Below are 25617 nucleotides of genomic sequence, written 5' to 3' on the forward strand. Positions count from 1 at the left end.
AATAGAACTGAAAATAAGTAACAATAGCAATTTCTATGAATTTTAGAATTTTAGTATATCTATTTGCCTAAGTTATTAATTATGAATCCACGCGAACAAACGTATATCCGGATATCTGAAGTTAAGGAATTATTAGTTACTAGGGAGATAGAGTTCTACCTCTGAAATTTTCTTGTGGCGATACTACAGCGACATGTTTTTCTGTCTTATCACAAAAGTCCAGCAGTATTGTATTATGTAAAATCTGGTAAAGGTAAACCATGGTAAATACGAAATATTTTATTTTTGGACAAGTAACAACTTACCTATTCCTTTTTTCTTTTTCAGCGTTTTTTTACTCACTGCTAGGTCTCCACTCAGGAGATGTATATCTCCCCACAGTGTTTCCATTTAGGCTGGTCATTTTCCATTCTCATCCAATGACGGTCCGCTATTTTGACCAGGTCATCATCTATTGTGCCAGTTGCATTTCAACGTATTTTTTGCTCGAGGGTTTTTCGGCTTCATGTGCCATCTTTTCTTCCGCAGATTTGACCCGCCTATTGCCTATTGGACTACCAGGTCCAAATCATAAAGGTTTCAAGTATCTTTACCTGTGAATCACTTTACAACAGGTGAGGTATATGTTTATTTGTTACTATTATTCAAAAAGAAAAACGTTGCGGGAAATCCTCCGTATGTACTTAAACGTACCTACTTATCAAAGGATGTGTGAAGTTGATAGACTCCGTATTTCGTAAGCAAAGTAGACTATGACCTAAGCCCTTCTCATTCAGGCAGTAGACCCTGACAGTGGGACTGATGATGTTATTTATAGGTAGTTACCAACATGAGCGACAATATTCATCATCATCATCTTCAACCCATTACTGTCCCACTGCTGGGCACGGGTCTTCTCTCAGCTTGAGAAGGATTAGGCCATAGTCCACCGCGCTGGCCAAGTGCGTATTGGTAGATTTCACATACCTTAGAGTTTTTTTTATTTATCTCTCAGGCATGTAGGTATCCTCACGATGTTTTCCTTCACCGTTTAAGCAAGTGATAATTAATTTCTAATACGCACATAACTTTGAAAAATCAGAGGTGCGTGCCTGGGATTTGAACCTCGGACCCCTCGATCGAGAGGCCGAGTCTCTTATCCACTAGGCTATCACTGCACCCACTAGGCTATCATTGCACCCTGCAGCGACATTAGTTTGGTACAATATGAAGAATCTACATTGTAGATGATGACGAATAAATAACAGACAATAGTAGGTACCTACTTATGATAATATATATACAATGAAACAAACTTCATTAAATTTGTATATGTTTTGTATAATTTAATTAATCGAAGCAGTTAAACTTTTACTTTCTCTTAATCATAAATATACACTGTTCCTTATGTTGACGTACATCCTCAGCCACGCCGGCCGCTGGCTTGAGCCCGGGTGCGGGGCTGCGACATATTAAACTTGCACCCTGTGGGTGTATCGATAGAGACTGAAATAACAATTGGAATAATAGATGGAACCACGTCTAATAGACTGAAGCCGGTCGTCCGTGAGTGAAACGTGGGACCGAACGTTCCTCGCGGCACACGCAAACTCATCCGTAATTACACTATTCCACACACACTAAACGAGAAATGCCACACACAGTATAATTGGTAACGTATACGTCTCGCTTTTTGTCATAAATTGTATCGGAGAAATTCACTTGGAAAATGGTTCTCAATCATTTTCAAGTTCAGTTACGTAAGTGCGCGTGCACGAGAATTGGTGCGGAATGGCGGATGTTTGGTGGTGCCGTAGTGCTCAGCCAAGTGGCTAGCCGTTATAAGCTCGCACCACTTGCACCGGCCGTCAGTCGCCGTTAGGTCACCCTGATATACGTCAAAGTTTGTCTTTAGTGTTGTGTGCGTAACGTAACAAAAATGTGCTCCACTTTTCGGATAGCCGTCGTTTCTGTTATCTGTGTGGCGTTAGCTTCCGGACATGTCCACGGACCGAGAAGATCCCGTAGGATGGAAGTTGAAGATTCTGCACAGAATGAAGTTGACAGTGGCAGAGCTGATGAGAGTTCATGGTGGCCATCCGCGGAGTTTGCAGTTTTACAGAAAGTTTACGACGATTGCAGTGCGCAAAAACACTTAACTATGTGTTTGAAGGGCAAAGCCTTAACGGCGCTCACAAGGGCAGTGGAGCAGGTGAATTCAGTGTTATCAGTGAAACATATGTGAAGTTTCAAGTGACAAAGACAGTGTTATCTAATATTTTGTTGTTACACAGGATAGCGTACAGCTCGCCGACGGGCTGACGTTGGTAAAGCAGGCTGACGCGCCGGCCGCGGTAGCGGAGCCTCGTTTCCTCGCTGGTATGTCAACTGAAGAGAAGCTCGACACCATGTTACGTAGTAAATTCGAGCAGCTGATGGATACACATACTATTTCAATGGATATGGCGTCAGAAGGTAGAGGTAGAGGTGTGTATTCCATTCTATATTGTGCTATTCATTTATTAACTAAAGAAGAATATCAACAATTAATCGTAACAATTTTGTGTAGGTAAAAAGGTCCTGCCCTACTTATTGCTCGGTATTTTCACAACCGTTAGCATTGTGGGAGGTATGGCTCTGAAGACCTTGGCTGCTATTGCCGGCAAAGCCCTCATCGCCAGTAAGGTGGCACTCACCATCGCGGGTATTATTGCCCTGAAGAAGTTATTCAGTCACGATGGTGCTACCGGCGAAACCACTTTCCAAGTTCACGCAGATGGACACCATAGGTAAGATTTTAAATAAATTTCTATAACAATTTTTCTTTCAATTCGCATAAAAGTATCTAATCGAATAGTCGCATATTTTTGATGAATAATTCGTTAGTTTGGATTTTTAAATAATTGGATGTTCTTTAAAAAATCGATTTAACTTCACTTGTAAATCAAAATTTTGCAAGTTATTTTTTTTGTGTATGAATTGTGTACTGAATGTAACCCCTTATTTTAATTCTAGTCTTTAATTCGAAGGCGGAATCTATATGTGGTGAGGCCACTGAAATCAGGAGCTGTGGATCCATATCGGTACTACGAGCAGACGACGGCGAGCGAGTAGCCCACCCATCCGCGAGCCAGCCCTGGGCCTCCACCCGAACCCACAAATGACCTCAAACCAAAGTACCGTCCACCTAGTGGACAACCGACTTACAACAGCCCGTCGTCCACGTTGTTATCAAATCTATGTCAGTAAATAATTTATTGTAATTTATTTATTTGTGACTACGGTTATAGGTATATGTTAATGTAAATTAATTTACTAAAGTGATCTAAGAGTTAATAAAAAAGAAATATGGAAATGTTGTTTTATTTTCCGATACAAGTTATATACTTAGATGTACCTAAAAACAATATTTAATATAATGACAGTTACTGAGATTATATTATTAACAGGCATTTTTACTATATGTATGTTGTAGTACATCATTGCATTAAGTATGTAATTGTAGAGATCTCAATAGATCTCTACAATTACATACTTAATGTATAAAGAGAGTTAATTCAAAAATCGTGACTGATAAATTTATAAACCTAATATCTAAAGCAGATACGTTTATCAAGTCAGATCTATTTATTGGCTCAGCTAGATAGAGTTTGATTTGCGATAGTATCGCACGTCATGTGTTAGTGTAAATAGTCGACGTTTTTATTAATTATACTTATCTGCTTTCTTTATTCGCTCTAGCGGAGAGGAGTCGAAGAAATATGTTAGATTTTCCGTTAATGTGGGTGCAGTGCCTATGAACGTGGAAAGTAGAAAGTTTTAATCGATTCACTGCACATGCATGCATAGAAACTGTTAGAACGTTAGTGGTTTTGATCTGTTCTGCTTTATTAAACATCGGGGTGATGCGGCGATCTATTGCTTTTTACGCCATGTTGACCCATTAAATGGATAATGAGAAATTCTTTCATCCGGGTTGGCGCTTCAGGATGAGTAAAGTTTTCATTTGAAGCCGGTAGCTGAGAGAAAATTTGTGCGGTAGCGCGTGTAAATAAACGGATGTGTGTCTATTTTCGATTGAGAGGAGCAGCTGAGTGTGGTGTACCGTTTGTTCGGCTGCGGAAGGTCAGCTCGTTGATTAGTCGTGTGCCGGTAAAGGCCGACCACATTGCGCGTTTGTGCGCCCGAACGCTGTTTATAATGCAGATATGTGTTTGCCCAATCGGTGCACGCTACGTTGGCTATATGGCATAGTTAATGTGGCCGGAGTCTCTTTGCATACGCAAATATAGGGCGGGCGGGCCAGCCCTGATTAAGCGGTGCATTGGCGGTGACGTTGGCTTCATTCTTGCTTCAGGAACACCAATTCACGTGATTACTATGCCGTATTTCAAATTATCTAGTCCTGACTCGCCGTGCTGATTACTAGTACTGCCTAAACACAGATGTCGATTTTTTGAAAGCGATACATTATGCACTGTATCTACATACTTTTTACAAACTTTACAGTGCACTGAATCTTTGATCTGATGTTCAGCGCGGTGTTCTATGGCCTAAACCCTTCTTCTAAGAGGATACTCAAGTCCAGTTATAGGGCAATATTGGGTTAGCGACGAATCTTTGATAGTTTTTATTGCAATCCTCCGCATATCATTTTAATTAGTAAAATTTGATTAATTAATCCAAACTATCTTAATACAGATACGCGAGAGACCACATAGGCTATATTAATATTACCTATATGGGAGCTGAGTGCATCAGAGACATGATCTCCCCCGGGAGGTAGTCTGCATTAACTAATATGCCGGTGTCCTGGATCAGGTGTCAGTCAAGCCAGGGTCCTCAATACTTTATACGTCTCGAATTAGGCTAACCGTCACGATTCTAGACACGCGAAGACTAGCTAATGAGGCTTTAATTCCCTGCAGTGACCATATAAAATTTAAATTGAACTTTATTTTAAATATAGTTTGCCCATTTTAATCGACAATATACGGTACATATTTTCAATAATTTATTTTGTAGACTCCATGTAAGTAGATAATAGTGACGTCCTCAGTATTAAATTTTATTTGGATATATTTATCCAAATTTAATTTTACATTATTATTTTAAGGATATTTCCTTAAAATAATAATGTAAAATTATCTTATGTATTTTTACGTGTGCGCATATATTCGTAGTTCGGTTACATTATTAACCTCTATTAAATTCATAATCACTTATCGATATCCCAGACAAATAATTATCGTACATTATTAACCTCTGTTATTAAAATTCATAATCACATATCGATATCCCAGTTCTTATGTAAGTATCGTACATCGTATCAGTATTTAGACCATGACTATAAGATATGAGAGCACGGTCGTCACTCGCCCAGCGAAGTTACTTTACGGGCGAATGGTCAAAGTATCCGACATAAACCTATTTTGTTCTCTTCTTATATTGGATGTACGCTCCCTTCTTTGCTCGCCGCCGTCCGTTGTCCTTTCCGCCAGGGCTGTAAAAGTCCAAATTATTATGTTAACTTTACATTTATAACATGTTTTAGTACGTATTAATATTATTCATAGCGTCTCTCGTTTTTGCAGTTGAGCTTTTTATTAATGTAGGATATTAATAATTTCTTAAGTTAGATAATATTTGAACAAGTATGTAAGTATTAAAATCGTTTTATCTTTAAACAACGATTTTAATACTTATATTTAAGTTTGACGTGTAAATTTGGTCATTTATTTAAACATATTATATGTAATTATATAAATGCAATTGTTAAATAATAGTTAATTGTTGCTAATTCAGGAAAAAATGACTTCCATTATATTCTCCATACGCATGATTCGCTCTTTATTAGCAGGTAATAGTTGGTGTTTCACCAGAATTTAACCAGTATAACAATGAAACTGATTTTTGTTTGAAACTTAGGCGTGGTTGTTGGACATCCCTATAGTCTGACATTCGAGGTCCCACAAGCAGTGGTTGCTTATAAAATCTTTCAGTAATTATGATTATGACTTATTCTATGTAACACATATTAAAATACCCCATTTAATTCCACATATCCACACGTGGACACTGGCCATGTTCAACCCTGTGTTTGGGCGGGCGAGGCGCTGCGAGGAAGTTTTGTTGGGAATTATGTTGGTACGTGCCAAAGCCATTATTGCTGCGAGAAAAGTTCATCAATTTCATTTCTATCTCCGTACACGTCCGCTCCCACCCCATTCCGTATATCTATGTACTGTCTGTCCGTACGGTGCCAGAACAGTAATCATCTTATTGTTTTCTGTTCGTCGTTAAAATTTCGGTGTAAATCTTTTTTTAAATAACGCTTCTTAACCTTTATTAACTGGAGACTATTAATGTCTGTTTTTCCTGTTTTATTAAATTATGACGAATCTACTAATTCATCAGACGGGCCTATACGAAGCTATGTCATATTTAGATCGTATCCCTCCTAATCATAACCTGTATCTATTTAATTTAGATGATTATCTACTTTGATGATGATTCATTACATCAATATATCAATTGTATATGATAAGCTTAGAGTCAAATTTGAATTTATTGTTTAGGAAAATTTTGAATTCTCTCTATTTAATTGAAATTGTATCTATTTAATTTAGATGATTATCTACCTTGATGATGATTCACTACATCACTATATCAATTGTATATGATAAGCTTAGAGTCAAATTTGAATTTATTGTTTAGGAAAATTTTGAATTGTCCATTGATAAATGATTTGTTTTAGTTAAATATCCAAAATATGTATTTTTTTTCGCCATATAATAATTACATAGCATGTTATATATCTATAATAGTTGTTTTACGCAATGACACGTTATCCATAATCGTGCACGCTGGTAATACTTACGACCGATAGTTCCTTAACCAAAATGTATAAAAACGTCAAGAAAGTTTTCCTCGTTAAGAAAATACCAAGTGAAAGTATTCGTACACGCGCTTGTTTGTAATGGAATTATTGCAATATTGCATTTCGAATGGCATAGCAAGTGGTATCACTTTCTAATTTTCACTCATTAAAGATACTGAAATTTAATTTATTTATAGATACATATCATTGCAATGTTAGGGAAAAACAATGATAGGCAGCGGTTGTCACTTGCTTGGATGATAAAGGAAAACGTGAGGAAACCTACATACGTGTAGGTTCTAAAAAGATAAAAACGTTTTCAAGTGTGTGTGAAGTGTAACAATTCGCACTTGGCCAGTGCGGTGGACTATGGCCTAAAATCCTCTAACACTGATAGGAGATCACTGCCAGCAGTGGGACAATAATGGGTTGACGATGGTAGAGAAAAAATGTATGGTGTTACAGAAACTCTGTAATATAGTTTTTATTGCTTGTGGTAAATAACTTATATCTGTATTAGTGAGTATAGCATGAATGATTTGAGCGTGGTTTCATTGGTTTAATCTACTCATACATATTCCTTCCAAATTAATAACTATGTTTGTATTATTGTATTCAAAGCTAATATATTCAACAGGTATTACCTTATGAGCTACGCATTATGATGAATGAGAAATGTATGCATCCTTTTTTTTAAATCGTTCACGTAGAGTATGTACGAACTTTTAACAGTTTTCGACTTACTTCGGGTTACTTTTGTTGGAAACTTCTAGCGTATTTACCTAAGGTGCTTATATGTTAAAAACGTATTAATGAGATTTACTAACCACGATGATAGCACTAGTTTTTTTCGATCTAAAAATTTTATGGCAGTGACAACGTAACATTAGATGAATTGTACGCGCGTTTGCTACTTTCATTAGATAGGATAGAATGAAGAATTATAGAACTAACGCGTAATTTTCTAGGTGCGTACGCGCATGGTTATCGGCGCAGTGGGGCAGTCGTCCGAGATAGCGCGCAGTGAACCGCGATCACGCGCGCAGCGTGATTGAAGTGTAGCCAACGTAGAACATTAATACTTTTACTATTAACAAGTAGCTAAACATAATATGAGGTGTAACGTTAAGTAAAAGATTAAAGCGTGAAAAATAATGATTTGACCAGTACCCTTACCATGAGTTTTTACGTTTTCACAAATATGACTGTTTTGGTATTTGTTTACGTATTTGCCCATACAATTTCCAATCAGCGCCCCTAGCACTATAGTGACTATAGAACTATAGTGTCAGTAACGTAACATTCAATGTCTAAATTGACAACATGGCGCTTTATGTTTTGTCTCTCTTTTTTTGCGAACATGTGAGGCAGACAAAAAGAACTTGGAAATTATATGGGCCAATACGTAAACAAATACCAAAAAAGTCATATTTGTCAAAACATAAAAACTCATGGTAAGGGTACAGTTGTTATTTTTTTAAATTAAATATGGATATATTTAATGGAGGTCAAATATTTAGCGAGGAAGAATAAGAGAAAAAAGTATGACTAAGAGACCATTCTATTAAACCTTTTTTGATTTTTACAACTAAATATTCTGCCAAAATCTTAATTTGTAAATCACAAATCTGGAGACATAATCCCAAGCTTGAGATTTTGTTATAATTTTAAATATCGGATATAGAGTACATGATACATTTTTTTGGCAAATCCGGACAATTTTATAGAATTTTAAATTATAATGTTCTGTATATATATGTTTTCTAAATAAATAATTAGCAAATAAGAAATTGTTTTAAATTTATTTTTAATGAACCCTACTTTAACTGAGCACATAATAACTGATTGAATTACATTGAATATACTACGAACGGGAGTGCAATATGATACGTGCGCACGCGCATGCGTTATTGGAACAGTGGGCACTCATCTGAAACGAGGAGTATGGTTTAATGTCAGATTTATTCGTCTAAGAGATTAAATATTTTTATACGTAAAGAATTGAGAGCACTTGGCTAGCATGAAGAACACAGAATCGATTGGAGGCGAAATTAAAACAGCTAAAATTAATTCCTAATTTTAATAAACGTAAAAAATGTTGCACATAATAATCTAATATTATGTAATCACTGCAGCTCATGGACACTTGGATGGATGTCTTGGAGTTGTCGCCAAATAGGACAGAAACTCTATGTTAAGTCTATTAATAATGATTTGAAACTCCTAAAGGACTAATTTAAGATGCATTATTTTAATATACGGGTACACCACATAACAGACGTAGTGGGTGTATGTATTTACTACCTGTGTTTGTTAGCAAAATATAAATCATATATTATCTGTTTTACATTCAAACATTCAGACGTATGTACGTCTACCGATTTTATTTCTGGGTACCATTGGCTATTTCTTATAATCTCGAAATATTAAAATGAATGCTTTGATTATACTTCATACACGATATAAGTATGAATCGATCTTAATCATCTTGAATCTTGTTGACATGAATTTTCCACTGAAAATGCGCATGTTTGAACGGAACACTGGACCACTCGTGCGAGACAATGATCATGATTGTAGCTGCAAGACACAAATAACTCTATCAACGATACAATCATAGCTCACGCAATTTTAATTTAATCCATTTAAACAAGTCTTCAATTGAAGTATTTTGACGTTATTCTGAAACAATCATCGGGTTTTTAAACTAATTAAAATTGATGAACTGATATCGTTAACATAGTATTAAGTATTGTATTAATTTAAGTGTACCATAATATAAAAAAAGGAAAGACTCTACATTTTTTACTTTTCCCCTCAGCTAGTCTCATTTTATCTTCAGTTAATCAACAAAGTTTAATTCTAAATGAGCATAATAGTTTCAATTTTATTTATCTTCTCATAACATAGAATAAAACACACGTAAATACGTTATTTGTCATTTTCGTAGCGATCTAATTAGGTACTATCAAATATTGTGACGATGCCGTAGGGAGGTCCAATTAGCTGTGGCTGGGGTGGTCAGGTGGTCGACGGTCGAGGTACCCGAATGAAGTCCTCCCTGGCAGCTAACAGACCTTGACTGATGCGTGGATCCCCTCAACTGTATCTCCGAGTAGCAGAGGCTGGAATCGTTCGGCAACGAGCACCACCCCTGGACGTTAGCCGGCCGTCATTATGTGTCATTAGTTTTGCGACACTGACCAAATGACTGGTCTGTGATATCGAATGACTCATTCTGTTCGTGATTAGTCTCTGTGATTTTCTAAATGCACAATACTAAATTCGGACAATAATGTGTTGCGTTTCAGGATACGATGATATTTTGGCGCGCCAAAATTGTTTGCACGTACCTTACTTTCGGATATAGAGGCGAAATTGTGATGTTCATTTTTAATTTGCAGACGAACCTACTACTTATTATATAGACTTTTTTAATATATCTACATTTCTGAATAGGAATATGTATGAAATACGAGTTTTATAATTATTAATAGTAAATTGGAACGGATGAAAACGAACGATATTTGAACGAATCTGTAGCTCAACTTTATCAAAACGGTCTTTTTTCGCTGCCTCTATTCTTTCTAAGTGTTGAAGAGATTTGATATTAAAGGCATTATCATAAACTTATTGTCTTAACTTCTACGCATACCTAATCCTATTTTATGTTCATCTTCAAATAGCATAAAAGAGCAAAACTGTGTAGGATAATACTGTTTTTATTGACTTGCGTACTACGTCTAGTGAAGTCATAGTAGTTAGGTATGGTCTAATGGACCCGAACAAATTTACGATGTCGCCTTGTATGCTCAGCGAGCAATCTGCCGTCCTAATTATACCATAAATTTCACTTACTAGGATAAGTGACATGTTATTGGAAATTTGCCATAATACTAACGATTGTACGAATGAACTTTGAAGGGGATAGTTTCATAGCAATAATGGGATTGAAAAGTTTGTATTATACTCATTTTGTGCTGACTGAATTATAGTATAGTATTATAATAAGGGACAAACAAATGTATATTTTTCATTTTAAATTTTATTCGATTTTAAATTTACAATAATATTATTTATTTAGTTTAATTTATATGTACATAAATTTGTCAAAACAAAAAATAAAAAATAGGGCATTCGTGAAGTATTTCTTTTATCTCAATGGTAATAAAAATCTATAGTTATTTAATAAACAAGAATTTACGTCATGACTTTTCAATGATGTCGTTTAAGTCGACGGAGCTCACAAAACAAGAACATTAACCACCAAAATGAAGGGGCAGCTGCGTATTTACAACCACCTCAGCGCAAAATGTAATGTGTATCTGAAGGAAAACGCTTCATTCCCGGCGGAATATAATCGTCCGGTTGTAATTTATATTGTCTGGTGCAGAGGCGAGTCTCGATGCACATTCATTTATTTTATGTGCCATTTACAATTGTCGGTCGATGGTCAAGGGAGCGGGAGTAGGGAGGCTGCAGGGAGTTACTGGACGACGTTGCCTTCGAATTATAAAACAGTGCGGTCATCTGCGAGCTTTGTAATAGAAGCGGCTCGGATGGATTGTGACGAACACCCAACACATGGGACTTATCCTTTATTTATATCGACCCATTTTACGCGTACAATAACCTTATCCGTTTTGGAAATGTTTGCGAAATTAAAGGTTTTTATACAACTGACATCAGAAAAACACTTTACTTTTCTTATTATTTTAAGATAAGACAGATAATTTTAAACACTCATTAGAAATATTTCGCTTTAATAAGACTATAAAATAACATAAAAAATCACATAAGGTGTATTTTTATGCGAAAAAAATCCCTACAGAATCTTCGTATCAAATAGCGCTGGAAAATTAATATGTAATCATTTTTACAAATAAATCGCGTGCTTATAATATTGCTTAGAATTAGGAAATAGGAATTCCAAAGAGTATTTAATTAAATTGTGCATTTGATTTGTATAGGAAATGTTACGTACAATACAAATAGTTCATACTAATTGGGCGTTTGAATAAATTGGTTTACGCGATGCAGTGGAATCACGGAACTATTCAATCATTTAGTTCCTAGTAATTGAGTTAGTGGATTTCATGAATAGAATGTTGTTTTAGTATAGCCTTTAATGGTAAATTTTTGAAATGTTATTTTCGTGTACGATAAGTTTAGATTTTGTTTTAGGTATAACTATCTAAAATTATTATAAATAGGCTAAGACAAAATAATTAAGAACATTTCCTTGTTTTGTTTATCAATAGATTTTCTTTGTTTTTAATTTTGCTTGGTAGCTACTGACGAGCTTTAGTTACGATGACTAAACATTTAAAAGATAAGAAATATGAATAATGATTCTGGGTGAACTTCAATATTGCGCTTTTTGTCTTTTGTTTGCCAACTGATTTTGTTTTTATTTTGATTCAATAGCTATGAACATCACTAAAAATCACAACATCAGTAAAAAAAATGGAAAATTTTACAGTTTAAGTTGAATTTTGATTAGTGGGCCAACATTAGTTTAGAATTTGACATCTTACCTACTTTCAACTGGATATATTTTGACTTTGGTATAATACAAATCTATCTTATACTCATGTTTCGATGGAAAAGCAACTAGATTAAGTTTGTATTAGACTGTGACGAGTATAAATTTGTTTGCGTTCGCTTTATTGCCTTGCTTGGTCGAGTACATGTGTTCTGCTCAGGCCAATATCGCTTAACGATCGTCCTCTCCAGGCTATAATTAAGATCGATAGGTTTGTATTCTAACGTGACTAATTAATGAAAATAAATGATGTACAATTAATTTTATTCGATATTTGCAATATCGTGACAGTAAAGCTATCTAACCACTGCTGCTATTGTCAAAGTAAGTAAGTAACTTGTTAGAAATAGGTCCTTTTGATTTTCGTTAATTTAGTTTTTTTTTTATTTATTATTATAAGCAAATTAGGCCACAACAGTAATATTTATAGTAAGTAGACATTTATAACAAAAAATATTTTTTAATATTTTTGGCTTATGATTGCAACTCATATCACAAAAGTACGGCATGCAACTTTTATTAAGAATAGGTAACAGAATGAATCGATTTCCGTCCCTCCAGTCATTGCACTTTTTCGCGCGAAAGTCGAATGAGAGCGGCAGCAGCCAAGAGGCTGAGTGGCTTTGTATTCTTTTGTTTTTTAATTATAACGCTACCGAGGGTGGGGTGGTGCCCCCTGCCAAGTTTCTGGTGGAGGAGCTTTCTTGTTAAGCGCGACGGGCACTCGCCTCCTACGTGGCTCGGCCATTCATTTCGTAGAAACTTATAACCTGACCCGCGTACTTATGAGCGTCGCCAATAAATATAGCAATGACCGGCGCGACGCTCCCTGTCGGTCGTTCGGGAGCGGAGGCGGTAGGAGCGGGATGGAGTACGTGGCCGTCGCTCGCGGCGAGGCATTGTTAGCTAAATATCTAGGTGGTCAGTTGGGCGGGCGGGGGCCGGGGCGGCTCGAAGACGGGCGGGGCGGCGGACGTGCCGGGCTCGGCGCCGGCCGATGTATTGAGCGCGTATTGCAGACGCGGTCACGCGCTGCAATATTGCGTTCGCTGTGCGATATTACCCCTCAGTAACTCAATTTGATAAATTGTGCAAAGTTCGCCCGCTCTGTATCGCCACGAGCTCGATCGACACTTTGCCACGTATAATGAAACTTCTTGTAGGTTCTCTTGACATCGTACGAACCTCCCATTATTAAATTCTTTCTATATTTAACATTTTATTAAAAGTTAAAAGTAGCTCCCATTTCAATACTCAAATATAATTTTATACAACTGTAAAAAATATATATTTATAATTATTAATATTTTATCTAATTATTTATCTATTTAATAGGTGTCGATGAAACCGTGTCTCATCTAGAATAATGTAAGGCACACGAAGGGTTCGTGCGTATTTATTACTTGAGGATTCCCCACAATATTTGATAAAAGATTTAGCTCAGCGATATCTACGGCTTACCTCAACGGTGTAGGTAGTTCTAAAATATAATTCTGAGGAAGATTGCCTGTGAAATATAACAATGCATGGTCACGCAAACTCATGTAAACTTCTGAATAACCTACATATAAGTGAAACTACAGTTACACATATAGTCGTGAAAGGAATAAAAAATATTAAATCCACTACTGACATAGGGACAAGGTCCCAAATGATGTAACCTTAAAATTGTAGCTATATTTACAACTATAAATAAAATGTGCAACAAGTTATTATTTATTATTCCATTCCATTTCATTGAATAAATATTATTAATATTAGTAGACAAAGTTCATAAAATATATTTTTAAAAATATTTTTCCAAACCGTTTCGTTAAGTTTTGGGATGTCTAGTATCATGGGTTTGAATCCGGATCTCGAATGGGAAAGTCGAAATTCATACCCCTAAACTGAATACCCAACCTTGCCTTTATTTAAACACATTTACTTATTTATCAAGCTGGTAATATTATATATAAAACATGATAGCAAATACCTTTTACAAAGGTACTCTTAATTCTTAAGTAAATTACAAAACTCCTTAACATTTATTTCAGATAGAAATTGGGGAAATTCTTAATACTTTCTTATGCTCAATTTGTAAACAACGAAGAATTCTTGAGAAAGTGTTCAATTTATTTATTGTATGTTTTGTTTTATACATAATAATATATGGATTTGTTATTTCAAAATTGTTATGCTCTCTTTAAAAGACTTTTAAAGAGGTGCCTGATTTTTTATAGGGTACTAAAGATGATTTCTTTTTAAGAATTTAGTAGTAGTAGGATGAGCAACACAGTCAGGAAGGATCGAAAAAAAGTCCTATTTTGTACCAATTATTTTTGTTTATGCATATTTAATTGTTCACGTCATTAACTTAATATTGATACAGTTAAAATTTCTTTTAAAGTTCGGGGTGCTTCAAGTATTGGAACATGTCCCTAATGTATCAAAATTAAAGTTTAAATTTCAAATTGTATAACTGGGTATTGTGAATATAAATGTGCGTTCCGTTGAAATTCGGATAGTTAATGGTCGATGGTGGATCGTGCGGCTTGCGACGGCGGTGGTCCGATGTGGATGTGTGTGACCGCGGCTCAGGGTCGGGAAAATGATTTATATTGTTTGTGTAGAGGCGGTGGGAGCTCGGGGGGGCGCGGGCCGGTCGCTTTCTCAAGCAGATCCAGTCCACTGCAGATATGGGCGAGTATTATTATTGATCCGGCTCGGGCGGTCGGCGGTCGGCATTTCCTACCGCTCATACTCGGGCGGGCGGGGGCGCTCCCGACATATTTATTGAGGAGCGCGGGAAGGGTACGAGAACGTATGAACGTAAAACTTATTATAAGGCTGGCCACATCGGGCGATGCACTAACCGTTAGGCCATAAGACAAGGCGCGGGACGCGGGACGCTCGCCTTACGCCCGCGCCCAATCCCTACTCGTTATGATATTATATCAACTTATATCGGCCAATCGTGAGCCGTTATGATATTGTAGGCGGGCGACGGCGAGCTGCAAGCGTCAGTTTTTCCTCGTAGGGCGGGCGGGCTTATGATATTTCGTTATGATTATAATGGGGTGCGAAGTTTGCTTAAACTTTGTGCACCAATCATAAGCCTTGTATTTTAAGATGTTTGCTTTATTTTATCCCTTAGATAAGATGTACATGACATATCTTTTGTTTAATAACGTTTAATTGGTTAGGTTTTAGTGTTTTATGACTTAATGCTATCTATCTTTAACTTTTTAAAGTAAACTCTTGTGTACGAGACGGTTAAAAATTATATTTTAATTATTATATAAATTACAATCGTATACTAATGCAAATATACATACTGAATACTGAATTTCATAGGTACTCAAACAAAAATTAAAAACTCTGCTTCTTAATTACACACAAATTAGAGTGTCACACTCATTTCATGGCCACACAACACAAGGTTTTACGTTGTATACCAATACACAAAGTTAGAACTCCTTTATAGAAAAGCTAGACCAAAAATAATGTGTGCCCCACAGAGAATCGAACCCCAGTCTCTCTACAGCGCTGATCATCAAAGTGGCCATATGCTACAGATAGACTACATATTTTATTGTCAACAAAACAATCAAAACTTTACAGTAAGCGTGAAGTAAAGTTCACTCACCGAGATTAGGCAGCGGATAGAAACTCGATCGTAATCATAGTTCTGAGCTTTTAATACATATCTGTAAAGCAATACGGGAGGAAGATATAAAAGTGTAAAATGCACGATCAGTCAGGCTTCCGTAACTCTATCGAGCGATTATACTTAGCCATTGTATATTTTAAACATTGTAAAAGGATATCTGCTTTAAATAGAACAATACTTTTAGTACTGTACAGGTAACAGTAACCAACCCTTTAGAACAAGCTTTATTGAAAAAATATTATGTAAGTCAGTCAAAACCATAACCTTCCACTGAAACGTAGGCAGTGCTTCACGCTCTAAAAGGTCTAGCGGTGGTACGTACCCAAAACTAGTGGCTTTACCACCTTTCAAGAAGTTTCAGTTATCTAAAAATGTGCTCTCATAACTCTTGCGTTTAGTAAACGACCATATTCACCAGTTCGATCAAGCTTTGTAATCACTGCAATGCACTTTGAGATATTTATAACCATCTCCAAATAGGATTGTACCGGAGGTCTGTAGACTTGACTTAGTTGGAACGCTTTATCTAAACATAGCAGTTCGTGATAAGTACTGAAAGTACATATTTTTGTTTAACGAATTGAATCACAAGTTTATATTTTCACTTCATCTTTTTTGAGGGTGGTATTGACTTTAAGATCGGGTTAATTTGTACGTTGTAGCAATGTGAATGGACATGGTCTCTACGACTTAAAATTTCCGATGAGACTGAAATTTTTCTAATGACGTGGTTGGGGGATAGCTAAATTTCAACAAATAATGAAATACACAAGCCTATGTGACTTCAAGTATACATATTTCCAAATGTTTCGTGCGAACAAAACTATTTTAGTATAAAATACTATACGTAGGTCTTCGTACAGAAACTTAGAAATAAATACATAGACGGTAATTTGAAATTTGTGAGATTAACGACATTTAAAGCATATTGAATTAAACACTGTCCTTGTTCGGCAAATGAGTTGATAATAAAACGATAATAAACAGGCGCCTTTGTAACAAACTATAACAGATCGGTAATTGCTTCCACGATGCCTCCTCGCGTTATTACGCCTTTTACGACGCCGTATGGGGTGAATAAAACATTTTTACGAGCGGCCATGGCTGTTATAATACGTATGTGTACACTTACCTATACATAGAACAGGTAATAAAGAATAAAATTGCTTAACTGTGTGCCGTATACGTTCGTGCTAACACTAACAGGTTCGTAACGTCATTAATTATACAATTAGGTATTCTTGTTTTGAATGTTGAAGTGAAAAAGTTTGATAATTCGTTACAGCTGTTTCGTGAATTCATGTGGAATGGATTTCAAACTTGTATGTGATTAAACATAAAAATACTAAGTACCTACTACCCACAGAAGTCGTTGTCATAAATGAAATTAGATTTTTTTATGAAAAATTAAAAATATGCTGGATTTGCTGAACGTCCATTAACATATATTTTATTTCTAACACTAAAACTAACATCATATTTGAAATATAGTATGAGAATGATAGAGCATGTTATTCGAAGTATTTTTTCGCAGTTGGGTTCATTTTATCCGAACAATCTATGAATTTCATTCGATCATAGCGTTAAGCCCGCCGTGAGCTGTCGGTTTAGGTGGTAGAACCCTTTGTGGTTCGACTTCGGCGGCACCACCGTCACACCTATTTCTGCCTAATAACAGCAGTGTTAGGCGTTGCTGTGTTCCGTTTTGAAGGGTGTGGTAAGGAAGACATACTTTCCGAGGCGTTCCAGCTTAGTCCTCAGGAGTAGCGGCGCATCTGTGGCCGACCTCAGGTAGGAATATCTAATCCTATCTGGGGTTGATTACAGATGTCAATGGGCGGCAGAAGCCACTTACCATTAGGGGGACTGCATGCTCATCTGCTACTCCTATACTATAAAAAACCTTGAGTTGCTTTACAGATGCTTTACTAGTATCCAACGAATGTCTTTATTACATATTCATATGACTGTTAACATATTATACTAAAGTGTAGTGGAATATGCTTTATGCTTTAATAACATTGATGGGACCCAGAGGTAGCCTAGGAACACTATATTTATGTTATTCTGGTAATCACAGGTGAATACGACTCATACGTTTACATTGTACCTATTGTACTGGATATGATGTATATTGAAATTCTAATTAAAATTCCTTACTTTGTATAAATGCTCACGTGGTATACTTGGCATTATACATAACAGTCACGGAGTTTTGTGTTCGGATTACATTTAGATTTCTGTACTGGTTGTTTGCGTATTCGTCTTTACGTGTGTTTACGGTCAAACAACAGCTATAATATCAAATAATAAACGTAAGAAGCCTTCGAAAGAGAATAGCAAAGGCACTTCATATATACTTTGTACAAAACCATCTGGATCGCATTGCGCAACGAGTTCACGATCGTCCTTCAAAGTTCTTTTATCAGAGTTAGATAATTCAATATATTTGAAGTCGGAAGCAGTAGATTCGTCCCTCGGCGCTCGGTGGCTGCACAGGACACATGGCTCCGGGTCACTCAGATAGATTGTGTCATAGCGTAATGCGATCCCAGAGCGGAAAACAATTATAGAAACGCAATGAATAAACTATCAACCGTAGCGTTACACTCCTCGTTTTATTTCAGCCGCCTTTTTCTTTGTCATCCACTGTACGCGTGTAGCGTCGTCGAACGTGGGCACAATACACATACTTATTTTTTATTTTTTACTCTGGGGACACTTTTTCGACCCTCGTCCGAGCGGCCTCTTTGAAAAGTGGACATCGGAACGCGAGGGGAGGAGCCCCCGAGGACGCTGGACAGAAAATGCGTTGTAAACATTGCGACTACATTCAATTTCCCGTCATTTTTCAAACTGATAAATAATTCTGTCATCGAACGCTCGGACAGGGGTCGCTATGAAGTGATTGTCGACGGACGGCGGCCGTAAAAAATAGCAGACGATGAGCCTAGGCCCGAGATCCCGCTTGTATGTGTGCGATAAATTTCTTTTTTATTATCTGATATCGAGGGACTACGGAATCGAATAAAGCGCTCATATTTAATTCATAAGATACCGGCCATATACTACTTACGCTATACTATTTTATTTAAGACGTTAGAAGATTACGAAAAGTCTGTAGTGACGCACTAGGGATCCGTCTTTTGGGATATAACAAATCTTAAATATTGCGATGCCGTATTATTTAATTTTTAGGTATACAATTTATTGATATATTCAACAAATTGAAATCATTTTATGAATTGTAATTACTCGTAGCTGCTATATAAACATTAACATATTTGAAACAATCATATTATACTGTAATATAAACTTATTTACAAATATACATATATACAAGAAAGAAATTCAAAAATACCTACCTAAATTACTACTGCTACTACTAGTACTACTTATTCAATTATTTTTTTAAATAGTGTAATTTTGCTAGCCATGGTTTTGGAGAAACTTCTCCGCAAGTTTTGCAATTCTCCTTTTCACTTCCTCATATATGTATATGAACGAAAATCATGGACGCCACATGATTATCTACCCTTACTTTAAGCCTCAAACAAATATCTTAATATCCCTTCTACCGGCGATTCGATTTAAAACTATCTGCATAGCTATAGTCACCATTATCTAAAGAAAACCCTGGAGTGAGTTTTCTTTTGGGATATTTAGGATGGGTTTAACTTTCTTAAAAGCTGTGATACTCGTAAGTATTATCAAAATTATAAGATTTTATATCAAGATTCATGATTTTAAGTAGATATATTTGAACCTTGTAATTACTCCTTTTAAATACTCATATATGTACTTACTTTTAATGTTGATATTTTTGCTTTAAAATATTTGTAGTGTCATGAATAATTTATTGCTCTCACTCATAGAACACAGAGTCCGGCAGATGTATCCTATACATTTAATACGTCTATGCTAAGAACACAGGAGTAAGGGTCAGTAGCAGAATTAAATAACTCCCCGACAGCCAAATGACTAGGGGACGAGAGCCAGGCGAATTATATTAATACGATTTACTGATTTGTTTACGTGTACTTTACTTGAATTATTGTGATTATTTATAATTTATCTTGTACTTAGTTTTTCGTACCTAAATTTGTTTAGTTTGAAACATTTATTTTCTACAGTCAGGGTTCAAATAGGTAATTGTCTTTTCGATTTTTTCCACACATATTTTGGTCGTAGATGAAGAATAGCAATGGTTTTCTAAAATTATAATTGGATTATTTTTTTTTAATCTGTAAGGAACTTCATAGAACATGAGTTAAACCTGAAGTGGACCGTGGAAAGTTTTTTATTTTACGCTTGAAAACTAAGATATTTGCCTAAAATGTAACCTAATTCAGCAGAAATATTGTGCATCCTCTATCGAAACATAAAAAAACGCTTCATACTAAAAGTAGATGTTGCGGTGGTACCTTGAGTACCTTCCTGTTTGAGTACCTTTCCGCAGTAGTTCTGTTGTAAAGTATGCCGAAAAACTTCCAAATGACAGATAATATTTATCCATTAATTGGACATTTACGGAATAATTACATATTATGTCGTACACAAAGTTAATATTGTCTTATTAGTGTTTTTATCCTAATCAGACTAGCGCAATAAAGATTCTAACATAATTTGATTTCGTTTTACACTGATTAGAACGATAACCCTTTCTAATTACAATCTAAAAAAGCTGAAAAATATACTGCAGACTAGGTTGAACTCTTAAGTAACGAAAAATATACGATTCTAGGTAGTTATGCTCTAATATAACCAGACCATTTCGAGTCTCTAAATACTCGAGATATACTCTATGTATATAAAATAATAGAGATATACTCAATCTTATGTAAGATTCGACTTGAAACTTGAATAAGATTTTTTGAGTAAATAATTTCTAAGCTGCTAAGTAATAACGTTCAGAATGAGCTTACTTATCGTTAGGCCTCATGTGTATTGTTGCTCTACGAAATTCAAAAATCCTATTTTTTCTTATAATATCTTTAGAAAAAGAAATTAAAATTCTTACACCTCACTCAAAGATCACTGGTGCCTGGGATTTGAACCTGGATTAGGAGCAATGAAGGCGGATTACACATTACTGAGCCATTATTAGTTGAAATCACCAAGCTTAATCAAACTTAGTAGAGCCTTTGAATAAACTGTTAAACGACAATTATGCTAAATTGAAGATACAAGAAACAAGTCTCATAACTTTTATGATAGTTTTTACAATGTTAGATAGTAATAAATAACTCCTCATACTTAGTAGAAGCTTTGAATAATCGGTCAAGCGTCAATTACACTAAAACGGGGCTCGAGATCCAAGTAAAAAGTCTCATAACTTTCATAAGCATTATTTGCAATATTAGTTCGTAATAAATCACTCCAAGCCGAACGTTCTACATAAGCCTAAAATAACAAGAGATTCTCGTAAATCCATGCGGCGATTGCAGCGAACACGTCTGATAGCAACTCAGTTTATATTTTATTCATACATTGTATTGTTGGAATATCAATTGCCTCGCCCGCCGGTAGGTAAAGGGTACATTTCCAATCCGCACGGGATTCACTTAGATTTGAAGGAAAATAGATTTCGATTTCCAAAGCTGCGACAAAGCAATCCGATATATTTTTCAGACAGATATTGCTAGCGATTTCTTTTGAGCTTTGAGATATAAGGGACCGAATCTAAAAAGATTCCGTGTATTTCTTTCGATAAGGGGGTTGGCATATTTCACCTTTACTTTTCTATTATAGCCAGATTTTATTATATTAGACCTTTTGAGGCGTTTTTTGCATATTAAATGTAATTCATCGTACATATTAGGTATTAAATAAGTTCGAAGACGTATTCCTCAAATTTGAAATCAAAGAATTAAAGAAATCGTAATTAATACATTTTTAGGAATCTACGGTATAAATGGTAAAGAATCGTAGTCTCTTTAGAATGTCATGAACATTCTGACATTAGGTGTACTGAAAAACGTCTACCTATCCTAAAGGTCACGCGAATAAAATCGTGAGAGCGTCAAGTTGTTAATGAAACATACCAACTAATTGGTACCTCAAGATTCTGGATAAAGATTACGGCTTGATCTGAAAAAGTTAATAGATACAGTACCATTTAAGTGGCTGTTGTAATTTTTCTAAGTATTTTTTTTCTCTATTTTTATCAGTCCACTGCTAAAATATGCCCGTTATTTATAATATCTATCTCTCTAATTTTAGCCTCCTAAATTTCTACTTACTAGAATTGTATATTTTCAAGATTGAATATTAGTATCATGTAATAGACTTTCTCAAGATTGGTTTTGTCATATTTACCGCAATTAGTTTTGCGTGTTGATGAAATCTCGACAGTAAGATGCTGCTTCCAGTCTAGATGCAACCCTGTAGACCCCTTTTTTAATTTAAAATAATAATAATAATTTTGCTGTGCCAGGTCCACGCTAGTTCTTATTTCCTTACATATCTAACAATAACTTTATTCAGTGATGGCGATAAAAAAGGAATAACTCTTCGCTAAGCAAAACGTCCCAAGCTTCTGTACTTCTACTTTTATAAAGGTAAATGTCATTAAAAACCGGAGACGGTCTGTTTCCTCTCTTTTTAATTTTACCAGACAGACAATGCACTAAAGGAAAACATTAAAGGGGGAACACCGACCCCTTTTGAAAGTGATTAATTTATTATGTTCTTTGTTTCTGTTTTGATTTTGGCAGCACGGAACAATGAGGGGTTTTTTAATAAAATCCTCTACCGAACCGTAGCTAAGTTGATGCTACACGAATGTGCGTTAGGTCCGGTGCTTAGGAAATTAATGACAATTAAGTTTCAATGACAATTTCAGGTACTACCCTTGAGTATAAAGTTGAAATGTTATCATGTACTGACATAAGTTCCTATGTGTCATCTTTTGTTCTATACACAAAATAAGTTACATATGTAAATAGGTAGGATAACGGTTGCATATAAACAGTTCCAGTATATCCAAGCGAAGGATACGACATAAGTTATGTATCAAACTCGTAAAAGTATCACTCGTGCAATATAAAAGTTAACGACACAAGAAAACGCGTTTTCCACAACATTAAAGATAACAACAATACGGGGGCGAGCGAGTGTAGAGCCTCCCGCGAGGGTGGCGGGCGGGGGTCGAGAAAAATTCAATATTAATATGAAGGAGGTGCGAGCGAGAGATGCACGCAGTCTCGCTTGCGCGGCCAATGGCGAGCCCCGCTGCCTTCGCGATATGATGAATTTATGGATGTAATAAAAGCGAGGTGCGCGATTGGAGGAGCGGTCAGGGAGAGCTTATTTTCTTTATTTTCATATTTGTAATATGGACCTTAAGATCGGCCACGTTACATGTGAAATTGGCTTTCCAAAGTTCCATTATGATGCTGCATCAAAAATAAGCGACTTGTTGAGCTGAATGCATGTGAAGTACGCTCGAGTCTCGGCAGCGTTTAGGTTTGAAGATTTGCGGCGGGTCTAGTCGAGGCATTCGTACAAAGGATCGTAACTGGCAGTTGATTGAGGCGTGAAAGACGTTCGACCGCCGACCGGAGTTTCTTTCTTGATTTGCTTCTTGAGTGGCCGAAAACGACACTTCTATTTGCATGAGCTGTATTCGGGAATTCGCTTTACATTTTGATGTTTGAGAGAAAACACGGCGAGGATTCGTGCTTCTTTGACGTGGGTAGAATGAATAAATTGAATAGAAATAACGTTTGTTGTGGTGCTACTGAGTTTTATTTAAAGTAGTTACAATAACAGTAAAGAAACCTACAGATACAGGTTGATTTAGTTCGTTATATTTGTTCATATTTTGATAACTAAATAATCACTGGCTTTCGAGTCCAGTGAGAAAATTCCTCTTTTTAGAAAGATGAAAAATTGTCTCATTTTTACTATTATAAATATAAATATATTTTTCTATGTTACTGAAAAATTTAATACGTAATCCAAATTTTAATATTAGGTACAAGCAGAGAAATAACATATTTTACGTAGCATCTACATTATTAGTACTTTTGATTTTACTACTCTTATTTCTATAATACATATTTTGTAAGGAGGAAATTCGTATATTGAAAGTATATCGTATTTTCACTGCCTTTCTTGTACGTCATTAATTGGCTACTTTTTTTCCGGAAGTGAAAATGAACTAGATTGTTTTTACTTTAATTAAACACTTTAATTAAACCCGAAAATTATTCTCTACTAGGTACATTCTAATAACATGGTAACTAGGTAGGTAACTAGGTACATAATTCTCTAATATACATTGTATGATGCATTCATGATAGCAATTTTCCAATTCGCTGACGCCTACTTCGGCTGTTATAGGATTTGGGTAGGATATTGAAATCAATTACCTGGCAAGAGCGAGTTCAGAGCAGCATGTAAAGAAGCGCTCACTCAGCGATCGAGTGTATCTGAAGGGAATTGATACCGTCGATATAATGTTGGATAGAAAACCGTTCAAAAGGCAGCGGTAAAGACAACGCAGACAAAATAAATAGGGTGGCAGCGAGAACGAGCGGCGGCGCGGAAGTATTGGGGATCTGCGGAGTTTTGAAGCCCAATTATATCGCAGGTAACGTGGATACAGCCTGCGGCAGTTGCACTTCTATCACGGATTTGGACTGTTGAACGATCACAAATAACAAGTGCCAATATTGGGCTGTCCGATGCAAGCGTTTTTATTATCAATAGAATTCTAACTAATCTTTCTCAATTGTCTTGACCGACTTGTATTATTATCTTGTAACGGTGGACTTATCACAAACATTTGATTTCTGTATCTTTCATCATAAATAATAAATTTGTCATATCTTACATTCGCAGTTATCACCCGTTAGTAATAATAAGTCTTAACCATTTTTCCTTCCGGAGTTCAAAATTTGACAATCAAATTTCGAACATTAGTAGGCAAAAGTTGGTTAAGATTTATTCTTACAAACGGCTATGAATCCCCATGAGTTAGGTACTTTTGGGAGAAATTCACAAAGAACTATTTTAAAAACGTAAAAAATCTACAAATAAAATTATCCGTGCACACAAGTGTTGGATAAAGAAAACTACACATATTCTCACCTCTTCTAAACAAGAGCTCTCGGGGCGGGCACGAGAACAAAGCAGAAGTTTTCCCGCACGAGTTTCGTTTTTCTTTGTTTGGTGTATTTATTGTAAATCTACTCATACCAGCCGCCCGTTAAAAGCTGCCCGTTAAAAGTATTCGAACATAACTTTTGACTCAGCTTTTGCGTGGCTTCCTTTGTTGTGAAGTTATTGCGATACGTTTTACAATACCTTTCTGAACGGTTGTATGTATTACGTAAATCCGATTGACGTTATGGACGTTGAAGGTATACGGCTACGGTCTGTGTTCATTAATGAATGATTGGAGTATAAGAACAGTATTTTTGATTAACTAGTAATTTTTGTACCTAAATAATGAATGTTAAATATATGAGATAGGTAAGGTACGAGATGATTGATATACGAGATGTAGCTTTAAACTGTAATTTGTTTTTTATACAAAAACGTATTCCAATTGCA

At 35.8% G+C, this 25617-nt stretch overlaps 1 protein-coding gene and 1 long non-coding RNA gene across 4 annotated transcripts in view; one reads left to right on the forward strand and one right to left on the reverse strand.

Annotated features, from left to right (window-relative positions):
* The first annotated feature begins 1824 nt into the window (after window positions 1-1824).
* Window positions 1825-3334, forward strand: Osi21 (osiris 21). Of its 2 annotated transcripts, none has more exons than XM_073080558.1 (4): window positions 1825-2191; window positions 2274-2466; window positions 2549-2768; window positions 3009-3334. In XM_073080558.1, exons 1-4 carry the CDS (start codon window positions 1919-1921, stop codon window positions 3091-3093), a joined length of 771 nt encoding a protein of 256 aa, XP_072936659.1. In that variant the 5' UTR covers window positions 1825-1918; the 3' UTR covers window positions 3094-3334. The 2 variants fall into 2 exon arrangements, with proteins under 2 accessions (XP_072936659.1, XP_072936660.1); XM_073080559.1 differs by having other exon boundaries at window positions 1826-2191; window positions 2995-3334.
* Window positions 3335-5109: 1775 nt separating this feature from the next.
* Window positions 5110-25617, reverse strand: part of LOC140748034 (uncharacterized) — a 126593-nt gene continuing 106085 nt past the window's right edge. For both annotated transcript variants that reach the window (XR_012102916.1, XR_012102917.1), the window contains exon 3: window positions 5110-5482. This is a non-coding gene — a long non-coding RNA (uncharacterized LOC140748034). The remainder of the gene's footprint in view (window positions 5483-25617) is intronic.

Source organism: Epargyreus clarus, unplaced genomic scaffold (genome assembly GCF_041222505.1).
Source record: "Epargyreus clarus isolate Ecla_fem2 unplaced genomic scaffold, WU_Ecla_fem_2.2 ptg000015l, whole genome shotgun sequence".
In the NCBI taxonomy this organism is placed as follows: domain Eukaryota; kingdom Metazoa; phylum Arthropoda; class Insecta; order Lepidoptera; family Hesperiidae; genus Epargyreus; species Epargyreus clarus.